The sequence below is a fragment of the Pongo pygmaeus genome, chromosome 6, assembly GCF_028885625.2.
Source record: "Pongo pygmaeus isolate AG05252 chromosome 6, NHGRI_mPonPyg2-v2.0_pri, whole genome shotgun sequence".
Taxonomy (NCBI): domain Eukaryota; kingdom Metazoa; phylum Chordata; class Mammalia; order Primates; family Hominidae; genus Pongo; species Pongo pygmaeus.
Window position 1 is genome coordinate 53,213,888 of NC_072379.2, and position 26,563 is coordinate 53,240,450.

The window sequence follows — 26,563 nt, forward strand, 5'->3', positions numbered from 1 at the left end:
AGTATAATAATAATAATAATAATAATAATAAAGAAAAATAAATAAATTAAAAAAATGATTAACTGTAAAATAAGAAGAGATGTATGTGTGGAAATTACAAAAAAAGGAAAGGGGTAGGTAGACATGAGGGAGATGAGAACATAAAAGACAGAAAATATCCATAGCAAGAACTTCCTAAAGAAACAAAAGAATTCAGACAAATAGTTACCCCTTGTATCAGTGAAATAAAAGAAACCATTTTTTTCATTATTTAGAAAACTCAAAAGATACAGGGGTTGAAAGCCACACTAGAAGCAATAACTAGAATAAATAAATTTTTAAAATGAGAATAAATATACTAAAAACCAACTCAAGAACATGGATAAGCGACATGAAAAAAATCACAAAAATCAAAATAGAAAGAACAAATATATACAAATAATTAATTGATGAGGAGTAATGTTTTAATTCTTAAGGACTGAGAAATAAGTCAGACTAGCATCCAGACAGAAAAAGTAATTCATCCAATAAGATGTCTTTTTTTAAAAAATTAAGCTACCTTCAGGCTTTTCCACAGCAACTTTCAAAACCAAATGGAATGTCCAAATTTCAGAGGGAAGCTAAGGTTATCTTCAGGTATAAAAGCAATATACAGTTATTAAGGTGAGAACACTTACAAGGCTTTCCACAAAACTACAGGATGATTAAACTCAACTCACCAAGAAATGAATCAAAATAATTCAGGAATAGTAAAAGAACTAGTGGTAAGCTTTGACTCCATTTAGATATATCAACAGGATGAAAGCACTATAGAAATTGTGATTACAAAAAATGTATGGAAATGTTTTAAATTTTGACAAAATGAATAATAATATACCAATAATATCAGAATTTGGCAAGAAGAGAGGAAGAAAATATAAGTATGCTATTTTCCTTATGTTTCACAACAGGAAGACAATGGACACTACCAAAATTTGAAATGCAGCTTTAAAAGACTAACAGTATCAACCAAAAAGGCATTTTTTTCTATTCTTGTTTAGAGAAGTCTTTTAGAAACTAAAATATAATGTTGCAAACAAACATTTATTAAAAATTCATATATTCCTTCCACTTCAGCTATTTCTTTTTTCCACTAGGATATAATGAAATAAATTTATATTTTAAATTCATGGCCACACACGGTGGCTCATGCCTGTAATCCCAGCACTTTGGGAAGACGAGGCGGGTGACTCACGAGGTCAGGAGTTCAAGACCAGCCTGGCCAAGATATTGAAACCCTGTCTCTACTAAAAATACAAAAACATTAGCCAGGCATGGTGGCGGGCGCCTGTAATCCCACCTACTCAGGAGGCTGAGGCAGAGAATTGCTTGAACCCAGGAGGCACAGGTTGCATTGAGCTGAGATCGCGCCACTGCACTCCAGTCTGGGCAACAGAGTGAGACTCCATCTTAAAAAAAAAATTAAAAATAAAATTCATGTGGTCCTGTTTTCTAAATTTTATTCTATGCCTAAATTTGCACGTGTGTAGAGAAAAATATCAGGGTTGATATTTAAAAGTGCTAACAAATGTTCATTCTATTTGATAAGACTCAGGTAACTTTAATAAAAAGGTATTTTATTTTTCTTTGTACTTTTAAATAATAGTTTTTAAAAATGCAGTTCTATACTTCTTGCAAAAACCACAAAGGTTATTATTTTCTCTAAAAGCTATTTTAAAAACAAATAAGGGGCCAGGCATGGTAGCTCATACCTGTAATCCCAGCACTTTGGGAGGCCAAGGCAGGAGGATCTCTTGAGGCTAGGAGTTCAAGACCAATCTGGCAACATAGGGAGATCCTATCTCTACAAATTTTTTTTTAATCTGCCAGATGTGATGGCATGCACCTATAGTCCCAGCTACTTGTGAGGCTGAGGTGGGAGAATTGCTTGTGCCCAAGAGATCAAGGCAGCAGTGAGCCATGTTCACACCACTGCACTCCAGCCTGGTCAACAAAGCAAGACCCTGTCTCGAAAATAATAATAATAATTTTAAAATTAAAAAAACAAGGAAGCAACATCTATAAAGTCTGAAGGTGAAATATAACAATACATTTTTACCACAGAATATAATAACACCCTATAAAATTCCTGGGAAAATTAAATGAACCTATTGAAAGATGAAGCATTGGCCAGACACAGTGGCTCACACCTGTAATCCTAGCACTTTGAGAGGTCAAGGCAGGAGAATGGCTTGAGGCTAAGAGTTCGAGACCAGCCTGGACAATATAACAAGATCCTATCTATACAAAAAAGAATTTTTAATTAACTGGGTGTGGTGACACATGCCTGCAGTCCCAGCCACCTGTAGGGCTGAAGTGAGAGGATTGCTTGAGCTGAGGCATTCAAGGCTGCAATAAGCTATGATTACACCACTGCACTCCAGCCTGGGAGACAGAGTGAGACCCTGCCTCAAAAAAAAAAAAAAAGGCATAGACCACAGCATAATAACTAATATCTAAGTGAACTCAAAGCAAACAAATGAAAAAATAAGCAAACAAAAAAAATTAAATGGAAACCCAAAAGAGGTCATTTTATAGTGATAAATTTTTTTAACTCACCAAAAAAAAACAGCTATCAGGAATATAAGCTGACTAACATAGAATATCTAAACCAAAAATGCTTATTCAACAGAAAACTGACAGAAATATACAGTAATGAAAGACTAATATTCTACTCTTGCATTATAACAAATAGAAGAAAATATCAATAAAAATGCAGAGGTGCTAAATATCAGAATTTATACCTTACGCAAATTCCAGGAATATTTACAAATTTTCTGTGGAACGTAAGAATTCAAAAAGAAAATCCTTAAAATACAGGATAGCAAAAAGCATACAGGCTCACATTCTCTTTCTATAATGCAAAAAAAAAAAAAAAAAAGACAAATTAACAGCAAAACTTAAACCAAAAAAGAAAATGTCACTTTGAAACTAAAAATATTTTGCTAATAAATTCGGTTTCAAGAAAAAAATCCTTCTTCCCTCTATGAGTCTGTTTTTTCATATTTTAAAAAGGTTTTTCAACTAAGAGATCTTATAAGGTCTTTAGAGCCACAGCTCTTCCCCTGGCACATAAAAACCACAATGACTTTTAAGTATTTAGGAAGCGTATATCACATGTTCATCTTTCTCACTGATTATTCAGTGTGATATGCAAAAGTAAAATGGAATGTATTATCTAGTTGGAGAGTTAGGAAAGTCAAATAGTAGTTCATCAACATAATTATAAATGTGATAGAAATTCAGAGAAGAGGGAAACCATGATAAGCAGGAAAGGCTTATTTATGTGACTTGAGCTACGTCTCAATATAGAAATATGAAAATCCAGAAAAGATATGGGGGAAACATTCTGGTCAACAATATTAGATCAATGAAAGCTAAAGAACAAAGTATTATTGAGCACGCACAGACATAAACTTGGGAACAACAGACACTGTAGACTACAAGAGCAGGGAGGGAGGGAGTGGCTGTGGGTGGACCACCTACTTATTGGGTAATATGCTGACCACCCGGGTGACAGAATCTGTACCCCAAACCTCAGCATCACACAATATACCCATGTAACAAACTTGCACTTGTACCTGCTGTATCTAAAATAAATGTTTAAAAAAAATAAATAAGCTAGGAAATTTTTTAAAAAGAAGAAACTGTTAAGTAACAAACTTAAGTGATTATTGTGGACCTAGCCTAGGAAGAAAAACATTGAAGTACTAGACCAAATTGCTCTAACTAAAAAATGAGCTGCAATAAGTACTGCAATGAGATTTTAAAGCTTGCTGTGAGCCGCCAGCAAAGTTTAGAACGGTTCTCATCTCTGTGAAGTTTCATTCAGATAGACTTCCACTTGTAGATATACTTATTTGATATCTCCGGAGAGAGTAACATTACTGATAAATGATGATCTTTATTTGCCACTTGAGAAACTGACCACAGCAGAAGTAAGATGCTGGGCTCTTCAGATTCTGTAACCTGTGTATTGATTTCAATTTCCCATAGTCTGACCTACAAAAATTGAAAATAATTAAATAAAAAACAATTTAATTGAGAATGAGATTTAATCTGAAAAGGAAGAAGGAAACACAGACAGAATTGGAACTGGTATGTAATAAACAAGGTAGAGAGGACTAAAGCTGCCAAGTAGGTGGGAGTGGAAAGAAAAAAAACATCTTAGACTCTGAGCAAAATGCTGTTATTAAGTATAATTGCATCAACTTGATCCAAATCCAACATTTCTTATTCACTGAAAAGAAACATATTTAAAAAGCAGCAACTTCCTTCATAAATCAACACATTCAGCCAAGGAAGCTTCTACCAAAAAGCTTTAACCCTAAAGGTAATAAAAAGCAAGAGAAAAATTATTTCAGTACTGTCAATTTCAATTAACTTCCTAATATAAATATGTGGGCTGAGCACTGTGGCTCATACCCATAATCCCACCACTTGGGGAGGCCAAGGTGGCAGGATCACTTGAGACCATAAGTTCAAGACCAGCCTGGGCCACATGGTGAGTCCTCATCTCTAAAAAATATGAAAAAATTAGCCAAGAATGGTGGCATGTGCCTATAGTTGTAGCTACTCAGGAGGCTGAGACAGGAGGCAGAAGTTCAAGGCTGAAGTGAGCTATGATCATGCCAATGCATTCCAGCCTTAGCAACAGAGCAAGACCCTGTCTCTAAAAATAAATAAACAGATAAGCTATAGCTAAGTTAGTAAAAATTACCTTTAAAATTCTAACAGATTATGATATTGACTTGAGTAATAACTCTCCCACATGGTATGGCTAGACGTGCGTCAATTAAATGCTCTCTCTACTGCAATGTCATGAACTAATTTTGTTTGTACAGTGAGCAGGAAGAATTCATCAGGCAGTTACAAATTTGGGGGCTTATCCAGGATCCACCCTTGCAAATATCTGCCCATGGTTCATCAGCCTCCTCCAGTATAACAGACCTAGAGGTGAGCTCTGGCAACTGCTTATTTCTACTGAGGGTCATCTCTGGCACTGTACCTGCTGGTGAGGCACTGTCGACCCATAGGGCAGAGATCTAATTACAGTGAAGAAATAGTCCTGGAACCTGTCTGAAATGCCTCTTATTAAAAAATATGTTTGCCCTCATCACCTACAAAGGCCTAGCCCATCTGCAATGCCACCTCCTGATATGGGAAACAGCTGTTCAGCTGAACTCATCTAGTTTCAGGACTAGGAAATTAAAAAGATATGGGATGGTGTATTTAAATTTGCTGTTTCCTATTTATGTGAATCTGTATTTCTAACAATCTACTCATTATCCTATAGTCTGCAGTTCACTTAAGTGCTATGCTAAAACTGTGGGTGAGAATATTAACGTCTTTGTCATATAAGCCTTGGAAGCCCAATCAGGCACCTATGAATACATGCAAAGCAGTTCCACTCCTCTTACCCTAGGGGCAACCCATACCACAACTATGCCCCCTGTCAGTAGGAAGAAGTTAGAGCAGTCCTCACCCTTTTCCCATATCATAGCTTACACCTCAGGAATGAGGCATGCTGAAACTAAAAGGGCGAAAGTGAAACAGGCTTTGCAAAAATTATCACAGTGAGAAAATTATGGCAGTGGGGGAGACATGATCTAGCCTACATCCCTCTAACCTCTAACCTTCAAGCTCCCTTAATTATTCCTAGGCTTAGGCTAGGCTAGCTTTGGGAGACATTTAGTTTATAGTTTAAGTAAAAATAGCCCTTCCCCAAAACTCAACTGTCTTTGTAAAGCTAATGAGAGAACACCAGGCTAGGAGGATAGAGTAGCCTGAATTTTGCTAAGGTGTAGACAAAAACAATTGCAAGCCATTATTCCAGAGGTCACAAGATATGCAACTTCCCCAATACTCCTACAGATAACATCACTATTGTAGAACCTAACAGTGCTCTTGTAAGAGATCTTTACAGGTTTTTTGCATTTCTGAAACCCATGATGGTTCCACCTGGACCCACCAACTGCTCCCAGAAGTGATTCAGCATGCAACAGGATCATTTCCCACACCCCTATGATTGCACCTTCCAAACAATTAGCAGCAAGCACCCATTGCCTAACCACCCCAAACTCTTCCCCCAAAGAACTTTTGAAAAACCCCTAACCTATGAGCCTTCAATGAGATTGATTTAAGTAATAAGTCCCTCTTCAGTGTGGTGTGGCTGGACTTGCATCAATTAAACTCTTTCTCTACTGAAATACAGTGAATTGATTTTGTTTGTGCAACAGGCAGAAAGAACCTGTCTGGGGTTACAGCATCTGGCCCACAATATTTTCAGCTGTCTGCAGGAAAATATTTATTCAATTGTTCCTCATATAAAAAGGGAACCAACTACCTACTCAGCTATTGGGCATTAGATGTGCTTTGTTGGCAAGATAAAAAATGTGGGGCTCTTCTTAGGGAATGACAAAAAGAGGAGCATTGAAAATCCAAGTGCTGTGATTTCTCGTCACATTAAATAACAGCAAAACCCTCTAATGAAATGATAAGCATCCTCACATGGCCTTGTAAAGTGTCAGTGCTGGCTTCCTCAGGCCTCTGCAGGGTAAACATACTCTTCCCTTAGACATTCGCTGTCTTTGTGGTTTACAGACACTAATCCCAGAGCCACAGTCTGTCCCCAGGTGATGACAATGGGAAGACGGCCAACTACCACAACTACATCATAGAATAGATCTTCACAGGTGGGCTGCAGTTGGACATCACCTGCCAAGTCTGCCATGGTGTTTCCACCACCATAGACCCCTTCTGGGACATCAGCTTAGATCTGCCTGGCTCTTCCACCCTCTTGTGGCCCATGAGGTGAGGGAGTGAGGGCAGCATGGTGAATGGCAAAAGCCACATTTTGGGAACCACCACACCTATGGACTGCTTGCAAAGGTGAGAAGCCCACCAGTGCTCACATGGCAAGGAAGTACCTTCCTCACAGGAAGACTGTTGTTGATCAGGACGAAAGCAGGGCTTTTCATTCACATACCCAGGATAGAGCCTTGAGAAAAGATGTGGCATTAGCCTGCAGTTGGCTGCAGGTGCTCTTGCTAGTTTATGCTGTTTTTTTCTTTTTTCTTTTTTTTGCCAGATGACTAGATATTGGTGTTCACTAGCTTTGCATTGTGTAGGGTATCTGTAACACCAGCTACTATTCCAACATCCCCCCTGTAAATGATCTGACAGCCAAAGAGCAAAACTGGAAGCCTCCTTACCTTTTGTGGTTAATAACCTAAACCGCAGCATGAGCTAAAAGCTGAGTGCTCTCCCCATGGTCCACGGCCTTTTTTGCAAGTGATTAAAATATAGTTGTGGTGTTCTGTACTTATGAGCATTTTTGAAATTGTCCATTTACTGCTTCAGTTTAGATAAGTAATAAGATTTAAGATGTGACTATGATAAAAGGTATTTAAATAACTGTAGCATACAGCCTACAATTGTGGTGAGGGCAGAAAACCTTCCTAAACTTTATGTTAATTGAGTCTAGTGTTTTACAATCTTTCTTTTTCACGCATTAATTAAAGTTTACTGAGGAAGAAAAAAAATCTAATAAAAATTACAATGGAATTCTTTCAAACACAGTCTAATCCTATACTTTGTGTTAAATTAGATGTAAGAAAAGAAAAATCTTCAGTTGAAAAATTAGAATTTATTTTTATATATTAATTGTGGAAAATATTAACGGCAATATTTGGATTTACTTGTTTGTAACTGTCATCTTGCAAAAGCTATGAGAAATAGGAAGGTTCACTCACAGGTACCTAAAATAAAATGACAGGCTATTTTTGAACATAAGCATCATGATGCACACTATATGAAAATTTGGTGTTTTACTCATAATATTTCAGTTATTATTGACTGTTAACTCATAAGTTGCATCTAGACCAAAAACTATAAATTAACAATAAATATCTGCTGAGAAGCCCTACCTTTGCACTTCCCTCAGTATGGTGACTCCTGAAATGGGTACATCCCTTGTACATAATGTATGTGTAAAAATATATATATTTCAACTAAATGTTCTCAATAAGGTCTTTCTACCGATCATTCTCCTGTGCTCAAAATACACACCAAAACACCAATAATTTTTAAGTATTTCAAGATATTGGCTCCTGAAGGACATGAAGATTATAAGTCAAAATGAGACCCATACCCACCAGTGTGGATCTGTCTTTTTGCAAATGAACTGTCACTTAAGAGACCAAAGAGAACAGCTTTGGATGGATATATAGACTCATGCAAGAATTACTCTTCCAGAAGTGAAATACTTGATGTTGCCCTGCTGGCAAGATGTTTTTCCTGTTCTAAATCCTTCTAAGTAAATCTGATACAAAATGTCTGGTGAGTATGAATATTCTGTTAAATTTAAAAAGACAATGTGATGGACATTGCAAAAGCCAATCTCAAAATTTTTAAATTATTTTTCAGACACAAAATAACCATAACTTGTGTTAAGTGCATAGCAATTAGAATTATATGTTTTTTTCTCATAAAACATAAGAAAGCAACTTCTTTTTAAAATAGTCAATGTTTTCAAAACACTGTTTCCATTTTTCTAAAATTCAGGCTTTAGATAAAACATTGATGCAAATATGAATATCCTTCGTTGAGCTTCAACAATAATATTACACTCAAGCCATTAATAGGAGAGAACAACTCCATCCTGATGAGAAACTATAGGTGTCACTGAAGAATTCTACAGATGGCTGCTTTTTTTTTTTTTGAGACACAGTCTCGCTCTGTCACCCAGGCTGGAGTGCAGTGGTGTGATCTCAGCTCACTGCAACCTCCGCCTCCTGGGTTCAAGCAATTCTCCTGCCTCAGCCTCCCGAGTAGCTGGGACTACATGCACACGCCGCCACACCTGGCTAATTTTTTGTATTTTAGTAGAGACAGGGTTTCCCCATGTTGGCCAGGCTGGTCTTGAACTCCTGACCTCAGATGATCCAACCACCTCGGCCTCCCAAAGAGCTGGAATTACAGGCATGAGCCACTGCGCCCCACCCCGTATGGCCTTTAAATGCTCAATAAAATATTATAAATAAGTAGAATTGAATACATCCGAGAATCTATGAGGCTTTATGGAAAGTTGTGTTTCTATATATTTGCTGATATTTTCAATTCCTAAACATAATCTAAGATGCTAAAAAGTTCATCGGCATCTCAGTTTTTATACTGATGACCTAGAAAAATTACTCACTTAGATGGCTCATTTCTGTCATTTTTGATAAATTTTGTAAACTTAATGTTAAAGTATGAATTCTGTTTTTCAATTTAAATACAAAGTAGCCCCACTTAAAATCTAAACTGTGTAAACACATGATCATTAACAATTCTGCATCACTTGACTTAATGAAACGTCTGAAACAAGGTGAGACCTTATTATAATGAACAGTGTAATATCATCACAGTCTATCAATAAATGTTCTCTAAAAGGGACTCATCAAATGCTAAAAGAAATATTTTTGTATTCTAAAGAATAATCTATCAAGTAAACCATTTTCTTGATATCTTCACCAGTTTTTACCTTTAAGGTACTAAGGATATCTTGCTAGAAATATTAAATGAAAATGATTAATAGCACTAATTATCCTTCCTTTCCAATAAAAGTTATATTTTAAATTACTTTTATTATTGACATTCATACTACAATGTCACTTGTAATTTTTTAATAAAATCACTTGTCATTATTTCATAGAACTTCTAGAAAATTTCTTGATTAACATCCTCTTTAAAAACTGTGTTAAATTAAATCACTTACTGCAAACAGCCCACTCTTACTGCTACAGGAATGTGGGGAAGTTGGGTGGCCCACTTCAGTGTCACATCTTGATAAATATGCAGCATGTTATTATGATTTCCAATCAAAGTATTTATTGTTCCTTCAGAAACTGTAAGTTGAAGATAGAGAAAAGAGACACTAAGAAAACAGTCATTTGGAAAAGTATATCTCTTTTAGGAAATTGATAGCACAAACTAATTCTAACACCTGGATTTTAATACATAAAGATTTTACGTAATAAAACATTATTTTGTAACTTTACCAGTATAAAAAAGAAAGGAATCATTTTACAGTCTTGGAAGCTATAACTAGATAATTGCCAACATTTTTGCATTTCATCTAGAAAGCATTAATTTCATTAATATGTAACACATTTAAGCTAATTTACTAGGCATTCACTACAGATAATTCATTCTATTAGACATTACTATTGTGCTTATAAAAGAGTCTGATGTTCTCTTGAAAGCATCTTGAATAGCCACATTATGGAAAGTATTAATGTGTGCTGGAGGCCAATTTTACAAGTCATTTTGTACAAAGTAAAATGACTGACAAAACCAAATGTGTGCTTTATATCAAACTTCTATTCAAACTTTGAAAGTTAAAATTTCCATTACATATTCAGTATTAAACTGTTTTCATATATGTTTAAAATATGTGTATGAGTGTGGCTTTTTCTGGTGTATATCACATAGCCTTGACATATGGAAGAGATAAAAGAAAATCTTTCTACACACCTGAGCAATATGGCAGAAAACAACTTGGGCTCCAATCAAGCTTCTTCATGAATCGAATTTGTCCATTATCCTTAAGGCAAAAAAAGTTTCTCTCACCAAGAACAAAAACAGAGGATGCCGACTGATTGAAAGAGACAATACATATGTCAAGGGCTTGCTCTCCAATATTTAGAGTCCAATCCACCTACAAAGCAAAACTCAATATCAATTTAGTTGCTAACCTCAGAATATTTCAGTTATTTTCATATCAATATAAATTAAGAAACTGCTTTACAACAAAGCAGAAATACAAAGATGGGCTAATCTCTTTCATTTCTTTATTCTTTTTTTTATCGCTATGACTATTTTTCTGGTATTTTACAAGACTCTAATCAAAGTTTTGTTCCATGTCTTACCAAATGATATTAACTATTCTGCAGTTCAAAAACACTAAAACACTTATCTGCTTCCCTAAAAAACTTCCATGAAAATGATATTGTGCTTAATTTTCAAATCAAATTTAATAATCCATAAAAACTGCCATTATGATTGTACATGTGTTTTTATAGGACAACTAAAAATATATCAATATGCATATACAGAGTAGTCACCAAGCCACTAGAGAGTATAGCAGAATATTCTATATATAAGAGCTACTCCACGATATCTCCATATTGCTGGGATACGGTTAATGTTCAATAAATGCTTCTTAAAGTAATGAAAGAATGAATGTAAAATGAGAGCTTTTCAGGATTCATCTTCCATACAATATTTCTGAGTCAGGAAAATGCAAAACAGCAAAGACATACCATTTTGAAAAATATTGGCAGAAAGGCATATACTGTTTTCAGTTTTTCTAACTTTTACTTTAGGTTCAGGGATACATAGGAAGGTTTGTTATATAGGTAAATTCATTTCACAGAGGTTTGGCATATAGATTATTTTATCACCCAGGTACTAAGTGTAGTATGTGATAGTTATTTTTTCTGATCCTCTCCCTCCTCCCGCCTTTCACCCTCAAGTGAAAGTAAGAACATGTGATATTTAAGTCAGAACATGTGATATTTGGTTTTCTATTCCTGCATTAGTTTGCTAAAGATAATGGCCTCCAGCTCCATCCATGTTTCTGCAAATGACATAATCTCATTCTTTTTTATGGCTGCATAGTATTCCGTGGTGTATATGTACCACATTTTCTTTATCCAGTCTACTGTTGATGGGTATTTTGATATTTTTGAATTGCTGAGGATTGTTTTATGTCCGATTGTGTAGTTGATTTTAGAGTATGTGCTATGTGGTGACGAGAAGAATGAATGTTCTGTTGTTTTGGGATGGAGAGTTTTGTAGATGTCTATTAGGTCCATTTGATCAAGTATTAAGTTCAGACCTTGAATATCTTTGTTAATTTTCTGCCTCAATGATCTGTCTCATAGGGTCAGTGGGGTGTTGAAGTCTCCCACTATTATTGTGTGGCAGTCCAAATCTCTTAGTAGGTCTCTAAGAAATTGCTTTATGAATATGGGTGCTTTTGTGTTGGGTGCATATATATTTAGGATAGTTAGATCTTCATGTTGAATTGAACCCTTTACTATTATGTAATGCTCTTATTTGTCTTTTTTTATCTTTGTTGGTTTAAAGTCTGTTTTGCCTGATATTAGGATTGCAGCTCCTGCTTTTTTCCATTTGCTTCATAGAGTTTTCTTCATCTCTTTATTTTGAGCCTACAGGTGTACAGCATGTGAGATGGGTCTCTTGAAGGCAGCATACCATCGTGTCTTGCTTTTTGATCCAGTTTGCTGCTCTGTGTGTTTTAAATGGGTCATTTAGCCTGTTTATATTCAAGGTTAGTATTGATATGTGTGGATTTGATCCTGTCATTGTTGTTAGCTGGTTATTATGCAGACTTGTTTGTGTGGCTGCTTTATAGTGTCATTAGTCCATGTATTTAAGTATTTAAGAGTTTTTTGTATTGGTTAGTAACAGTTCTTTTCCATATTTAGTGCTTCTTTCAGGAGCTCTAGTAAGGCAGGTCTGGTAGTAACAATTTCCCTTCTCATTTGCTTGTCTGAAAAGATCCTTATTTCTCCTTCACATATGAAGCTTAGTTTGGCTGGATATGACATTCTTGGTTGAATATTTCTTCTTTGTGAATATTGAATACAGGCCTCCAATCTCTTCTGGCTTGTAGGGTTTCTGCTGAAAGGTCCACTATTAGCCTGATGGAGCTCCCTTTGGAGGTAACCTGACCTTTCTCTCTAGCTGCCTTTAACATTTTTTCTTTCATTTTGACCTTACAGAATCTGAAGATTATGTGTCTTGGGGATGATCTTTTTGTATAGTATCTTGCAGGGGTTCTCTGCATTTCCTGAATTTGAATATCAGCCTCTCTAGTGAGGTTGGGGAATTTTTCATGAATGATAACCTGAGAGAGGTTTTCCAACTTGCTTGCTTTCTCTCCATCTCTTTCAGGGATGCCAATGAGTCATAAAGTTGGTCTCTTTACATAATGCCAAATGTCTTGGAGGTTTTGTTCATTTCTTATCTTTTTTCTTTATTTTTGTCTGACTGTCTTATTTCAGAAAGCCAGTCTTCAAGCTCTCAGATTCTTTCCACAGCTTGGTCTCTTCTGCCATTAATACTTGTGATTACATTACGAATTCTTGTAGTGTGTTTTACAGCTTTATCAGGTCCAGTTAAGTTCTTTCTATACTGGCTATTTCATTTGTCAGCTCTTGTATCATTGTATTGTGATTCTTAGATTTCTTGGATTGGATTTTGACATTCTCCTGAATCTCAATGGTCTTTATTTCCTGTCCATATTCTGAATTCTATTTCTGTCATTTTAGCCATCTCAGCCCAGTTAACAATCCTTGCTGTAGAATTAGTGTGATCATTTAGAGGAAGGAAAACACCGTGGCCTTTTGAGTTGCCAGAGTTCTTGCACTGGTTTTTTTTCATCTGTGTGAATGAGTATTCCTTTTCGTGAGGTGTAAATTGAGTACAGTCAGTAGACTTCTTTTCTGAATGTTTTCAGAGGGCTGAAGCTTTCTGCAAGGTTTTTATTTATAGCTAAATTCTTGCCTTTGGTTTCAAAGTGGGGTATGTTAGCAAGTGCATTGGTCAGTAGGTAGGCTCTTTCTCATTTATGTGGCACCTCTATATTTTCTCTCCCTCTCTCTCTCTTTTTTTTTTTTTTTTGAGACGGAATCTCGCTCTGTCTCCAGGCTGGAATGCAGTGAAGCTATCTCGGCTCACTGCACCCTCCACCTCCCGGGTTCAAGCGATTCTCCTGCCTCAGACTCCTGAGTAGCTGGGACTACATGCACACGCCACCATGCCCAGCTAACTTTTGTATTTTTAGTAGAAACAGGGTTTCACCATGTTGGCCAGGATGGTCTCCATTTCCTGACCTCATGATCCGCCTGCCTCAGCCTCCCAAAGTGCTGGGATTACAGGTATGAGCCACTGCGCCTGGCCATTTTTTTTTTTTTTTTTTTTTCCATTTGAAGTCTCACTCTGTTGCCCAGGCTGGAATGTAGTGGTGCAATCTTGGCTCACTGCAATGGTTGTCATCATGTTCCCTATCAATGCTCTGAAAGTGCAGCTCTTCTCCCACTTCTGTGCTAGCTGTAGATCACAGCTTGGCATTTCCAGGCTGCACTCTGCCTCCCTGGGGAGATCTCAAGCTTTATATTCCCTCCCCAGCTTAGAGGCAGCAGAAGAACGGACCTTAGCAGTGGTTGGAGCCAAAGATCTTGTCTCCTGGGGCTTCACCCAAGAGAGATGCAGAGCTGCAATCAATCCATTAATCGGCCCAAAATGGGAGGGCTTCACTGTGGGACCAAGCCAGGGTCCCTGACAGGCATATATTGTATACGAAAGTAACAATGAGATGGTTTCACAGAGAAAAATCTGCACAAAGAGGAAATAGGGCTGCTGTGAAAGTTAGTCTATAATCAACAAACAATGGATCCAAGAAAAGATCATGAAAAGTCACATTAAAGACAAGATGAATTTTTGGCCATCAAGACATGATCTTAGGTATTCATCTACTTTAGATATTAAAATATTTGAAGAAGGTATAGAATCCAAATGGGGCTGGCCAGAAAGGCAAATATTGCCGGTATATGTATAAGACCAATCTGTAGAAGGGAGACAGCCTAGTGAACATAGGTAGGTGCATCAGACTATCTTAAGCTGAACTAGAATTCAACACTAAGAAATTATTTGATTACTATTTGGCTCAAGTATTGCTTACCTATATAAAATGATTCCACTGGACAAGACATGAATATCAGTCCCATGACAGTTATATTTCTCATTATATTGTAACAGGCTAGCATTTGGCTTTGTACGTCAGTATCTGTAACTCGGGCTGATGTGTGCCTCACTCTGAGAGGTGATTTATTCAAACTGAACAGGCAAATCATGTTTCTGAGGCCATGGTCTGAGATCCAGCCACTAAATACTTTCAATTTACCAGGTACTGAATGCCACTCTCTGTGACCTCCACTTAGGGAAATACACTACATTCTGAATTAATGAGTCTCATAAAACACAGAAGTTTGCTAAGAACAATAATTAAAAAAAAAAATTCTTCCACTTCCAGCCAAGATGGAGTAATAAGGAAATGACTTAGCATCCCACCTAAAACAACGACAAAGTGGACAATAAATGAAACAATAGTTTGCAAGGCACTGGACACCAGACAACAAAGCACAGCAATCCCTTAAAGACAGAAAACAAACGAGGTGAGTAGCATGATTGCTCCAGCCTTGAAAGAGTTTCTAGGCCATTGTGCAGGGAAGAAGAACCTAGGCAGAGCCCAGCAGACTCTGTGAATTGTGGAGATGGATACTCAGAGTCTGGAGAAACCACAGCAGTTGGAGTTAACAAGACAGCACACCAAATAGCTACATACAAATGCTGCATACAGACAGAACTCTGGAGATCTGCAGAGAGTGCCCTCGAATATTCAGCTGAGTACTTACTGGAAAATTATTGTAAGGAAACTACCCAAGGCCAGGGAAAGAACCACCCAAAAAGATTAGAGATAACAGTGCCCAACATTCACACAGGGTATAAGATATTCCCTGTGCCCACCAGCCAGGCTGCAAAACCTCATAATTCTGAGTGAATTGGTACAGTACTAAAAAGGATCTTACCTGAGGAGTAGGGAATAAGTAGCCCTAAAATGAGCACTACCCAGGTCCCACTTAACAAGTCTTGAGAACAAGGCCCCCAAAAATCAAACTGTTTCCAAATAACTTAACTGTGTCCCAGGGATAACCTCAAGAACAGTATACACATAAAAAATGAAAAATTCATCACCAGCAGGCCCACACTAAAAGAAATGTGAAAGGAATTCCTTTAGTTTGAAGGAAAATGAAACCAGATGGAAAGATGGAATTATACAAATTAAAGAAGAACAGCAGAAATGATATCTACATGGGCAAATACATATTTTTCTTGTCATTTAAATCTCATTAAAATATAATTGATTATTTATGCAAAAATAATTACAATGTAATATGGGGTTCACAGCCTATGTAAAAATAAAATATAGAACAATAGCACAAAGACTGGAAGGTAGGAAACAGAAGCATAGTTCTTATATTATATATAAGGTAATGTATCACCTGAAAGTAGACTGTGTTAAGTCAAAGATAAATACTGGAAACCCTAAAGCAAACACTAAAATAACAGAACAAAGAGTTATAGCTAATAAACCAACAAAGATAAAATAGAATTAAAAAAAACTGGATAAATCCAAAGAAAAGCAGAAAAAGAGGAAAAGGAAGCAAAAAAAACTAGACAGACATATAGATAAATAAAACAAAATTAAATGGCAAAATATATATCATACTGATTTTAAAAAGCAAATCCCAACCAACTACATGCTTCTTATAAATTATGCACTTGAAGTATAAAGGGACAAACAGATTCAAAGTGAAAAGATAGAAAAAGGTATCAGAATAACACTAATCAAAAGAAAACTGAGTATTTTACCAACCGATTAAGTAGGTCTCAGAAAAAAGATTATCAAACAAAAGGATAAAGGTCATTTCATAATGTAAAGGGGACGGGTTCATCATGAGACAGAACAGTCTTCAATGTTTATGTATCTAATAACAGAATTCCAAAATATCTGAAGCAAAAAATAAATAAGTAAATATAGATATATGCCAGGCGTGGTGGCTCATGCCTGTAATCCCAGCACTTTGGGAGGCCGAGGCGGGTGGATCACGAGGTCAGGAGATCGAGACCAGCCTGGCCAACATGGCAAAACCCCATCTGTACTAAAAACACAAAAAAATTAGCTGGACATAGTGTTACATGCCTATAGTCCCAGCTACTCAGGAGGCTGAGGCAAGAGAATCACTTGAACTTGGGAGGCGGAGGTTGCAGTGAGCCGAGATTGTGCCACTACACTCCAGCCTGGGTGACAGAGCGAGGCTCCGTCTCAAAAATAAAAAATAAATAAATATAGATATAGATAGATATATTTCCAAGGAGATACAAAAAAAATCCACAATTACAGTCAAAGATTTCAATACCCCTCTCTCAATAACTAATAATAACTAGTAAAAAAACTAATAAGGATACAGAGGAATTGAACAACACTATCATCCGACATAATCTAATTGACATGTATGAAACACGTCTAACAACAAAAAAAATACACACTCTTTTCAGGTGCACACTGAACATTTACCAAGATAGATCATATTCTAGGCCATAAGACAAATCTCAATGAATCTAAGAGAATTCAAATCATACAAATTATTTTTCTGAACACAAAAGACTTAAATAGAAATCAATCAATAAAAAGGTAGCTATGAGTAACATAGGAAGCTATTAAATGTCTTCCCACAACTATCTTATTAAAATCATTCCATTGGATAAGTTCTGTTTCTTCTGCAATAGATTTGATATTGCTCCATGGTATCACGCTCCTGCGAAGTGACTATCGTGTAACAAAATGAAGTTTTACTGCTATTTCTTACTCTATTCACTAATCGAATGGAAAAACCACTCAACTGCAATTGCCTTCAGAATATATCCTCAGTGTGAGGCATGGAGTAATCAATAAAAACTGCAAATGATAAGGAAAGGCTATTCCAGACAGAAGAAAAACCATATGCCTAGAATAAAGAAGAGCCATGGAATATTTGGAACAATGAGAGGCCCTATATGGCTGAAGTGCAGACTATAAGAAACAAATGGAAGAACACCACTATTGAGGAGGTCAAAGGACAATTTAATTACCATTATCAGTAAGTTCATCCAGACATTTTGCTATGTGCTTTATATATTTATTATATACAATACATATATTTATATATAAATACATAATTTATCTTATAACAACTTTTTTTATTTTGAGACGGAGTCTTGCTCTGTCACCCAGGCTAGAGTACAGTGGCACGATCTCAGCTTACTGTAATCTCTGCCCCCCAGGTTCAAGCGATTCTCCTGCCTCAGCCTCCCAAGGAGCCAGAACTACAGGCATGGGCCACCATGCCCGGCTAATTTTGTATTTTAGTGGAGATGGGGTTTCTCCATGTTGGCCAGGCTGCTCTCGAACTCCTGACCTCGGGTGATCCACCTGCCTCAGCCTGCCAAAGTGCTGGGATTACAGGCATGAGCCACTGTGCCCACCCTAATAACAACATTTTAAAATAGATATTATCACTTTGCAAATGAGGAAACTGAGATTTAGTAAGGCTAACAAACTTGCTGTAACTTGCTCAAAAAAAAAGTAAAGCTCTCAAGACCTGTTTGACTTCAATCTGTGCTTTAACTATTATTACTATGGTGCTTCTAAATTCTGTGCAAAACTATATCAAATTTTTATTCATTGTGCTCTTTTACTTTTTACTACCAACGAAAAAAAATACATCTTCATCTGATTCTTGACTCTTTCCAAGTTACCCTTCTGTTCTACCATCTCCTGAACTTCTGTATCCTAATACAGAAAATTCTGCATAGTCTTCTCCAATATTGTTATGTTAGTTTTCTAAATTCTACATTATTTCTCCATTTAGCTTCCTTCATGTGTATCCTCAGATTTATTTCACTATTTCCACCATAATTTTAGTTCCTTCTATTTTTTGCCTTGCTGTCTATGGAAGTTCTCAAGATAAGGAAGAGGTCATAATCACCATCTATTCCCCAATTTACATTAAACGGAGAATTCATCATTTACAATTTTTCTTCAAACTACTTTTCAAATTATCAAACTTCACCTTTGTCTTTGAGCTAATTCTATCTTTGTGAGCTGTGAATTTTTATCTTTTACTTATATATTTGGTCACATGCCTATTAGTTACAAAATATTTAAAGAATTAATGGCCAAAACATTTATAAATTTTATGCAAACTAAATATTCATAGATGCAAGAAGCTTAACAAATCTTAAGCTCAAAAAAAGAGAAAGAAAATTACACATTATAATCCCATTGCTCCAAACAAGTGATTAGAGAAAATCTGGAAAGCAGCTAGAGAAAAAAGACACTTCAAACAGTAGAATATAATCTACAAAATTTTGCCTATTAAGGAGAGATTTTTTTTAATGTTTCTATTTTTATTTGTTAAAAGTGACTCCATCTGGATATCCACGGTTCTAGTGGTACAACTCTACAATCTGTTGTATTAAGACCATGACCAGGCATGTGTTTCCATTGCTCAACAACAACCAACTCAATTCTTAAGTCATTAATATAATCATAATATAGGAAAGAGAATGGCTGACTTTTTTTTACATTTTCTTCCCATGAATTATTATTAACAAACATATGTGATTAGATATAGCATTATTGAAATTTTTATATATTAAAAAAAGGCCTTACAACTAGTCTTTTTCCAGAACCAAGTTTTTGCTGTTCAGTCTCCTGCCTTTTATCTGCATCTGTTGCAAAAGCAAGTACCTGGTACCTGTATGAAAGAAATTAAAAAAAATGAGTTTATAATTAAAAATTATAAATTATTTTAAACTTTAAAAGTATACAATAATCTATAAACTTTATAAAGCACTTTTTCCTTGTTTTTAAAAACTCTAAAATTTAAGATTGAATTCTTATTGAGTGATATTGTGACATAAAACTGTGTAAAATGTCATGATAAAGAAATTATAACCATATGTTCATTATTCAGTGTTGGGAAAACAGCTCTACCAACTATTAAAGCACTTCCATTAGAATTTTATGTGACAAATAACAATGCTCAAGAAAGATCTAGCACCTAAACACCAAATAGACAGAAAAAAATGTAAATATGCAAAGCAGTCAGATGGAGTAGAAATTATCAATACATAATCTATAGAACCAAAAAGAACTCAGTTTAACCCCAGTTTAACCACTTAACTAGGTAAGTATATTTTTGGCAAATAATCACTCTGTGTCTGGCTTCCCCATCCATAAAACAGAAATAATAATCTCTAACACAATCATTGTTAAAAGGATTAAACAATAAATTATAAAGTGCCTACTATTTGGTATATAGTAGGTATACAATTATTGATTGATGGGTTGACAAAGAGACAGATTTATATAGAGATAGAGATCAATCACATAGTAGTTTGTAGCTGGTAGGTAGAGTTCTCAGTAATCGACATTATGATCTATAAGTATTTTACAGCTTCTATTTCAGTAGTGGCATTTAGCTCAAATTATTCTTAAAAACAATTTATAAATATTATTCAATCTAGAAATGATTAATTTATCTAATGAAGTTGAAATTTCTGTATTTCTCATTAATTAATGGCAAATTTTTAGAAGAATAATCCTACTGTACATAAAGCAACTACAGACTCACAGATGCCTTTCCCTCCTATTGAATCAAAACTCACATTTTCTAAGAGACAGATATCTGAGAGTGTAAAAATCAGGGACCTGAATGAAGGCAATGTGGCATATCTAAACGAGCACTGAAATGTACAATGGTCTTCAAATATCATATACCAACTCTGAAAACATCCTATCTCAATCAAGAATAATTCACTTATAAAAAACCTGTAACTTCAGTTGAATGCAGAATGACTATGATTTAAGATTTTGCAAGACATAGAAGCTGATGACAAACTTAACAATAGCTTATAAAAAATAGATCTTATCATTAATATGAAAACGTAATATATATAAATTTCATTCATTTTATAAACATATAGTAGGGATCTAATACAAACATTAACAATGGAAAAACTACTACATAATCTATACTCATAAGGCGCTCCCACACTAGTTGTAGAGACTCATATACAGACAGCTAAGTATAACTCAGAGTATCCTGTGCTAATTAGCAGAAGGTATGCACGTAGTACCAATAGAATATGGTACATAGTACCAATAGTAACAAGTAATTGGGGGAGAAAAGATATGCTCTTGGTATAGGTTCAGGAAGAGAAAGCTAGGTTTTAAAGGATGAGTGAAAATTCTATCACGCTGGTAAAGAAGGAGAAGGCATTATGGTAAATCAAATAACAAATGCAAAGGCATGCAGCAGTAAAAGAGACATGAAAGGCCATGACAGGAGTTTAGGAGAGATGCATGACAGGGAGGAATCAGTTATGGGGTGCATGAAGTAAGAGGGAGAAAATCTCAGCCTTGTAAAACCATGCTACAAAATCCCACGGTCAGCTGCAGCCAATCTCTCTATACCATCTGAGATTGACCTTCAAAATCCCAAAGTCTCTAAAAGTGCAAAATAATTAGACCTCACATTCTGAACTCCAAATAGGATTATTTTCCTACTCCCAATTCATAGCAACAGAAATAGTATGCGCTGGTGACTAGAACATCATCCCAAAGCTTGTCCTGCTATGGATCTAACCCTAGGCAATTAGTTACATAGGTGGTTCATTTCCTACAGAAACCAACCTGCCAAGGGATAATATAGATATTCATGAGATTGTTACAAAGGTCCAAAACTCTTTGAGCTGTTTGAAGCTTCTTATATAACTATGGTCATTATTTTATCTAAGAAATAAGTGAGCCCCTAAAGCAGCCTTATTAACATTAAAACAGCAGGCAGAGGCACAGCCAAAATTGACTACTGATTTCCAAATCCAAACCATTTCTCTTCCTAAAAGACAACTCAGAAGAGTATTTTATTACTTAAACTTGACAGTAAAATTAGATGATGACAAACTTACAAGAGCATCTATGTTATGGTTCTTCCTTAACTCCTCTTAACTGTGACCAATAAAGTACGTAAAAATCTATTTCCAAAACCAAACAATTCCAAGCAGATTTGGAAATTCTGAAATAAAATATTTGGATCTTTTTTCTTACCACTCAAGTGTTCAGTGACATAAGCTACACAAAAAAGTTCCCTTGTCGAGATTGCTGAAAGAATAATCAGTGCCAATGTAACAAGATCTTATGAAAGAGTGCCATACATGTCTCTCAGAACAGAAAGGCGCTAATCGCAACTACAGCAAGTGCAGGTAAACAGTGGTGCTTTTTGACTCACTAACCACAAATGCTTCACAGGTCCTGTAGTGCACCAATAACAAACTCAACCACATAATTTGATACTCTTCCATATTGCCTTGTAAAAACAGCAGCAGGTAACTAAAATATAGATTGAGGCGTCACAGAGCACAAAAGTAAACCCTCCAAAATCATTTATTTTCAAAATAAACATAACTGTCACCTCAGTGAGTGGAAGGAAGTTTTGGAACCTTGACATGTAACCCAGAGAACTTTACTAGAAATGGAAGCTCGAGACACAGAGCATTATTATGTTGATTTCAACTATAGCTAAAACATTCTTGACTATGCCGGGGAGAATCCTTTTCATTGAAAGATGCCAGTAACAAAACAGAAGCTTTCTTTATACACTTTTCACTCTTTTGTCAGTTCTCATTGAATACCCACTTTCACCCAGGTACAGTGCTGGGCACTTCAGGGGATACAGAATTCCTGCCATCGAGGAGCACCGAGCTTAGCCAAGGAGAAAAACAAATAAGTGTTTACTATCAGTGAAAGCATAAGTAATACCTAAGGGAAGCACTGAAAAACTACTACGTAAATTGAAAAAAAGGAGATGTTGCTTACATCTAGGTCAGGGAAGAACTGAAGGGGAGCAGGGAGGCTTCTAGACATAATTTCCATGTGCAGAGAAAGAAGGAAGAGCGCTTCAGACACAGGAGATAGACAGTATGTGAAAAAAAAAAAAAAAGGAGACAGAGAAAAGCCCTTAACATATGTGGAGACTACAAATATTTCCATTTGGTCAGAGCCAAAGATTGGAGAAGAATACTTCTTTTTAAAATAGTCAATTAAATTCAACAAAAACATTTTTAAATATTTATTTAAGGCTGATTATTTACTTAGCAATGTATTAGGAGCTATTGAGGGGTTGCTGGGGAAGGAGTATAGCAGACAGGAGAGAAATAGCACCCATGGCAGGTATACTCTTTTAGGGAGCCTTCCTACATTCAATTCTTAGAGGTCCCACCTCGAGGCCTCCTCAGCATCCTATGCAAAGCTCTGCTATAGCCTGTATGACAAATGGACTGAAGTAGCTGATTGACTTCCTGCCTCCTTGAATACTATTTGAGGATAAGTGGCACGTCTATTTGACTACATTTCCAGTACCTTGCACAGTGTATGGCACACAAGCCTGTTGAAAAATATTTGCTGAATGAATGACTGAATAAACAAACTGAATTATTCAGTCAGTGAAGAGATGTTTAACACAGATTCTTCTCTCAAGAACCTGATAATGCAAGATACTCTGGAAAATGTCAGTACAAGAAGGCAATACATGACATTAGCCAAAAATCAGTGTTTTAGGCAGTAATATATCTAGGAGGTGAAAAAAGGAAGACAGTTGAACCAGTTAACTTCAAAAGTCACTTTCAAGTCCAAAAGTCCACATCATAGAGGTAAAATGGGACTGGATTATAAAAAGCACTGAATGTCAATATTAAAAAATCTAGGCCAGGCATGGTGGCTCACGCCTGTAATCCCAGCACTTTGGGAGGTCGAGGCGGGCGGACTGCCTGAGCTCAGGAGTTCACGACCAGCCTGGGCAACACAATGAAACCCTGTCTCCACTAAAATACAAAAATAATTAGCTGGGTGTGGCAGCATGCGCCTGTAGTCCCAGCCACTTGGGAGGCTGAGGCAGGACAATTGCTTGAACCCGGGAGACAGAGGTTGCAGTGAGCCAAAATCGCACCACTGCACTCCAGCCTGGGGCGACAGAGCGAGACTCAGTCTCAAAAAAAAAAAAAGTCTAGGTCTTTTAGTCAGAAATAAAAATTATTCTGGCTTAAAGAGGTGTTTTAAAAGAAAAGATATGAGAAGAAACCTTCAAAGTTTAGAGAGAAAAAAAAAAAAACACAGAAATCCAAGTGAAAAAATACAGGCCTGAACCAATGGGAATGGGAAGGAAAGGCTGAATACGAGAAAGTATTAAGGGCAGGGATTACTAAATAATTCTGCAAGGCAAAGGATAAGAAAAGAGAATAGAAGATGATCAAAGTTTGGACATACATGGCCCAGAGAACAGTAGTACCAAAGCCCTTACCCTTAACCCCAATAAAGGGCAAGCAGGCCGGGAGTGGTGGCTCATGCCAGTAATCCCAGCACCTTGGGAGGCCAAGGCAGAAGGATCACTTAAGCCCAAGAGTTCAAGACCAGTCTGGGCAACACAGTGAGACCCCGCCTCTATTAAAAAAAAAAAATTTCAGGGCAAACAATTCTCTTACTTCAAAAGAAAAATGGTGCTCAAAGTGTGCCCCTGAATTAGATTCACCTGGAGTAAAAATTTACAATGATGATTTCTGGGTCTTATCCCCAAACCTATTAAAAGAAATCTAGGGGACTGGGGACTAGCATCTGTAAAAGTGCATTTTATAACAGGCTGTCCAGGTGACTCCTCCGTACACTGAAGTTTGAAACCCCTAGCCTTCACTGGTTTTTATTTAAACATAATTAAGCAAGTTTAAGGAAACTAAAGGTATCAATATCAAAAATGAAAATGAGTTATGTGTTAAAAGCCTATTCTATTAACTGATTATATTCTATTAACTGAATATAGACAGATTTAATAAAGCCTCAAAAGAACAAACATAGTTTTCATGCTTTCTCCAAAATCCAAAAATGCAGCAGTGATTATCATTTAATATAATCTATTAAAGTTGAAAGCATATATAAGTACAACATACTACTTAATGTTGTAAACCTTCTTGATTATCATCATTTCACAATAATCTCATATCTCATGCATTTTTGTCATTATAAATGATCCACATAATGGATAACGTGTATATTTTTTAGTCTAAGACAAAGATGAATTTAATAGATTGGTATGTTGGAGAATTACCACAGTTAAAACAATGTGAGCTTCTGTTAGATTAAACTCACACATTAAGGAAATCTACACATTACTTCTCTATCCAATCACTCCTAGAGTTATTATCAAATTAATTCCTATGCACATATTTCAAAGAGTAAGTAACTGGGTGTTTAAATATTTGTACTGTGGCTCTAGCATAGCACTACTTGGCAGGAGGTGAGGCACAGAGCTGGGTGGAAAGCTAAAAAGCAGATCTCCTAATATTGCTCAAGTTTGGCAGGCTTGAGTAAACTATACAGATATTTTTCCCAACCTCTCAAAATAAATATAATATTTTATTTATTACCAGTAGCAATGCCACCATTTAATCATCTCCTTCGGATAAGAGCCATAAGAATTACAGAAGGAATATCACATGATGATACACTTCCTAAATCGGTTAAATTCTGCTTACTCACAAACATTCACTTATTTTCAGAGTTTTAACCCTAGATGACTTGACAGTCATTTACAAAAAGCAAATGGCTACTTATGAAGAGAAAACTGCATTAACTGGTTATACACACAACATTGAAACTTGAAGACAAAAATTTACATCTGTTGCCTGATGAATTTATATCTTCTTCCCATCTTGGGAAAAATGATGTGGCCAAAAATAATGTTGAAAAGCTATGATGATGTGTTGCTTAGATGTTTAAACTTCCAAATGTTGCCACCAGTAAGACAACACAATAAAGTTACCAAAGACACTGAAAACCTTCAAGGCTATTTCTTTTCCCAGCATGAATTTCTACTCTTTTCCCCATTCTCTCTGCCAATAAAAAACACATTCTCCAAAAACTCAAAACCTTGACTTTTATGTAAATCTAGCTGGTGGAGAAGAAAACAGTCTCTCTCATACACAATTTACCAAGACCAATAAGAATTTCTAGCAAATAAGTATAAACTATTTGCCTAGGGTCATTTTCATACTTCACTTATACTATGAATTGTTCTTTTAAAAAAGTATTAACATTCATATTAATAGTTCATGCCAGTATTTTTCCTATATCACACATGTTCCTTTTTGTTATAAAAGAATTCCACAGCTAAATCTTCAATTTGGCTTTTTTCACTTAACATCGTATTTAATTATTTATTACATCAAGGAACAATCACAATAATTACTGAGCATTTTCTACAGGGTGGTAACTTGACATACATTTAATCCTTATAAAAAACTTGTCAAAATGAGCAATATTACCTCCTTTAGAGCCAGGATAAGGACCATCAAACATCTGGAGTGGTAAAATCAGGATTCCAATCCAGGTCTGCCTCCCAAACCACTGCACCATATTGCCTTTCAAATATTTTACAACAGTAAATCATATAGTCTAAGTCACCACAATCACATATTTTCAAAGAAACCAATCTTTTTTTCATTTGTGATATTGAAGCTCTTTGTGGACAAAAATTAGTCAGCAACAAACACACCAAAAAAATCATGATTCCAAAGACTTAACATCCAAACTTACTTATAACTTTCCACTTGTCGGCAGGAAGAGACAGTAAGGAAGGAATCTGTACGGGAACTGTAGGCAAGAGGACCAGGCAGAAGAAAGCCAGGGAGAAATCTTCCAAAAGCATAGCTCTCCTGCTCAAATACCATCAGCATCCCGTCCACAGACTGGATGCAAATTAAATCTCGACCTAAAGAAGAATTAGAGAAAATTATATAACCTATTCTTTTTATAAATATA

General features: G+C 36.0%; 1 protein-coding gene across 5 annotated transcripts in view; it reads right to left on the bottom strand.

The window, feature by feature from the left end:
* Positions 1-26,563, bottom strand: part of BBS9 (Bardet-Biedl syndrome 9) — a 489,686-nt gene that overhangs the window by 336,637 nt on the left and 126,486 nt on the right. For all 5 annotated transcript variants that reach the window (XM_054495852.2, XM_054495851.2, XM_054495850.2 and 2 more), the window contains exons 6-9: positions 26,339-26,513; positions 19,367-19,451; positions 10,537-10,720; positions 9,779-9,908 (exon numbers count right to left, since the gene is read on the bottom strand). In XM_054495852.2, the coding sequence (XP_054351827.1) occupies positions 9,779-9,908; positions 10,537-10,720; positions 19,367-19,451; positions 26,339-26,513 (574 nt within the window). The remainder of the gene's footprint in view (positions 1-9,778; positions 9,909-10,536; positions 10,721-19,366; positions 19,452-26,338; positions 26,514-26,563) is intronic.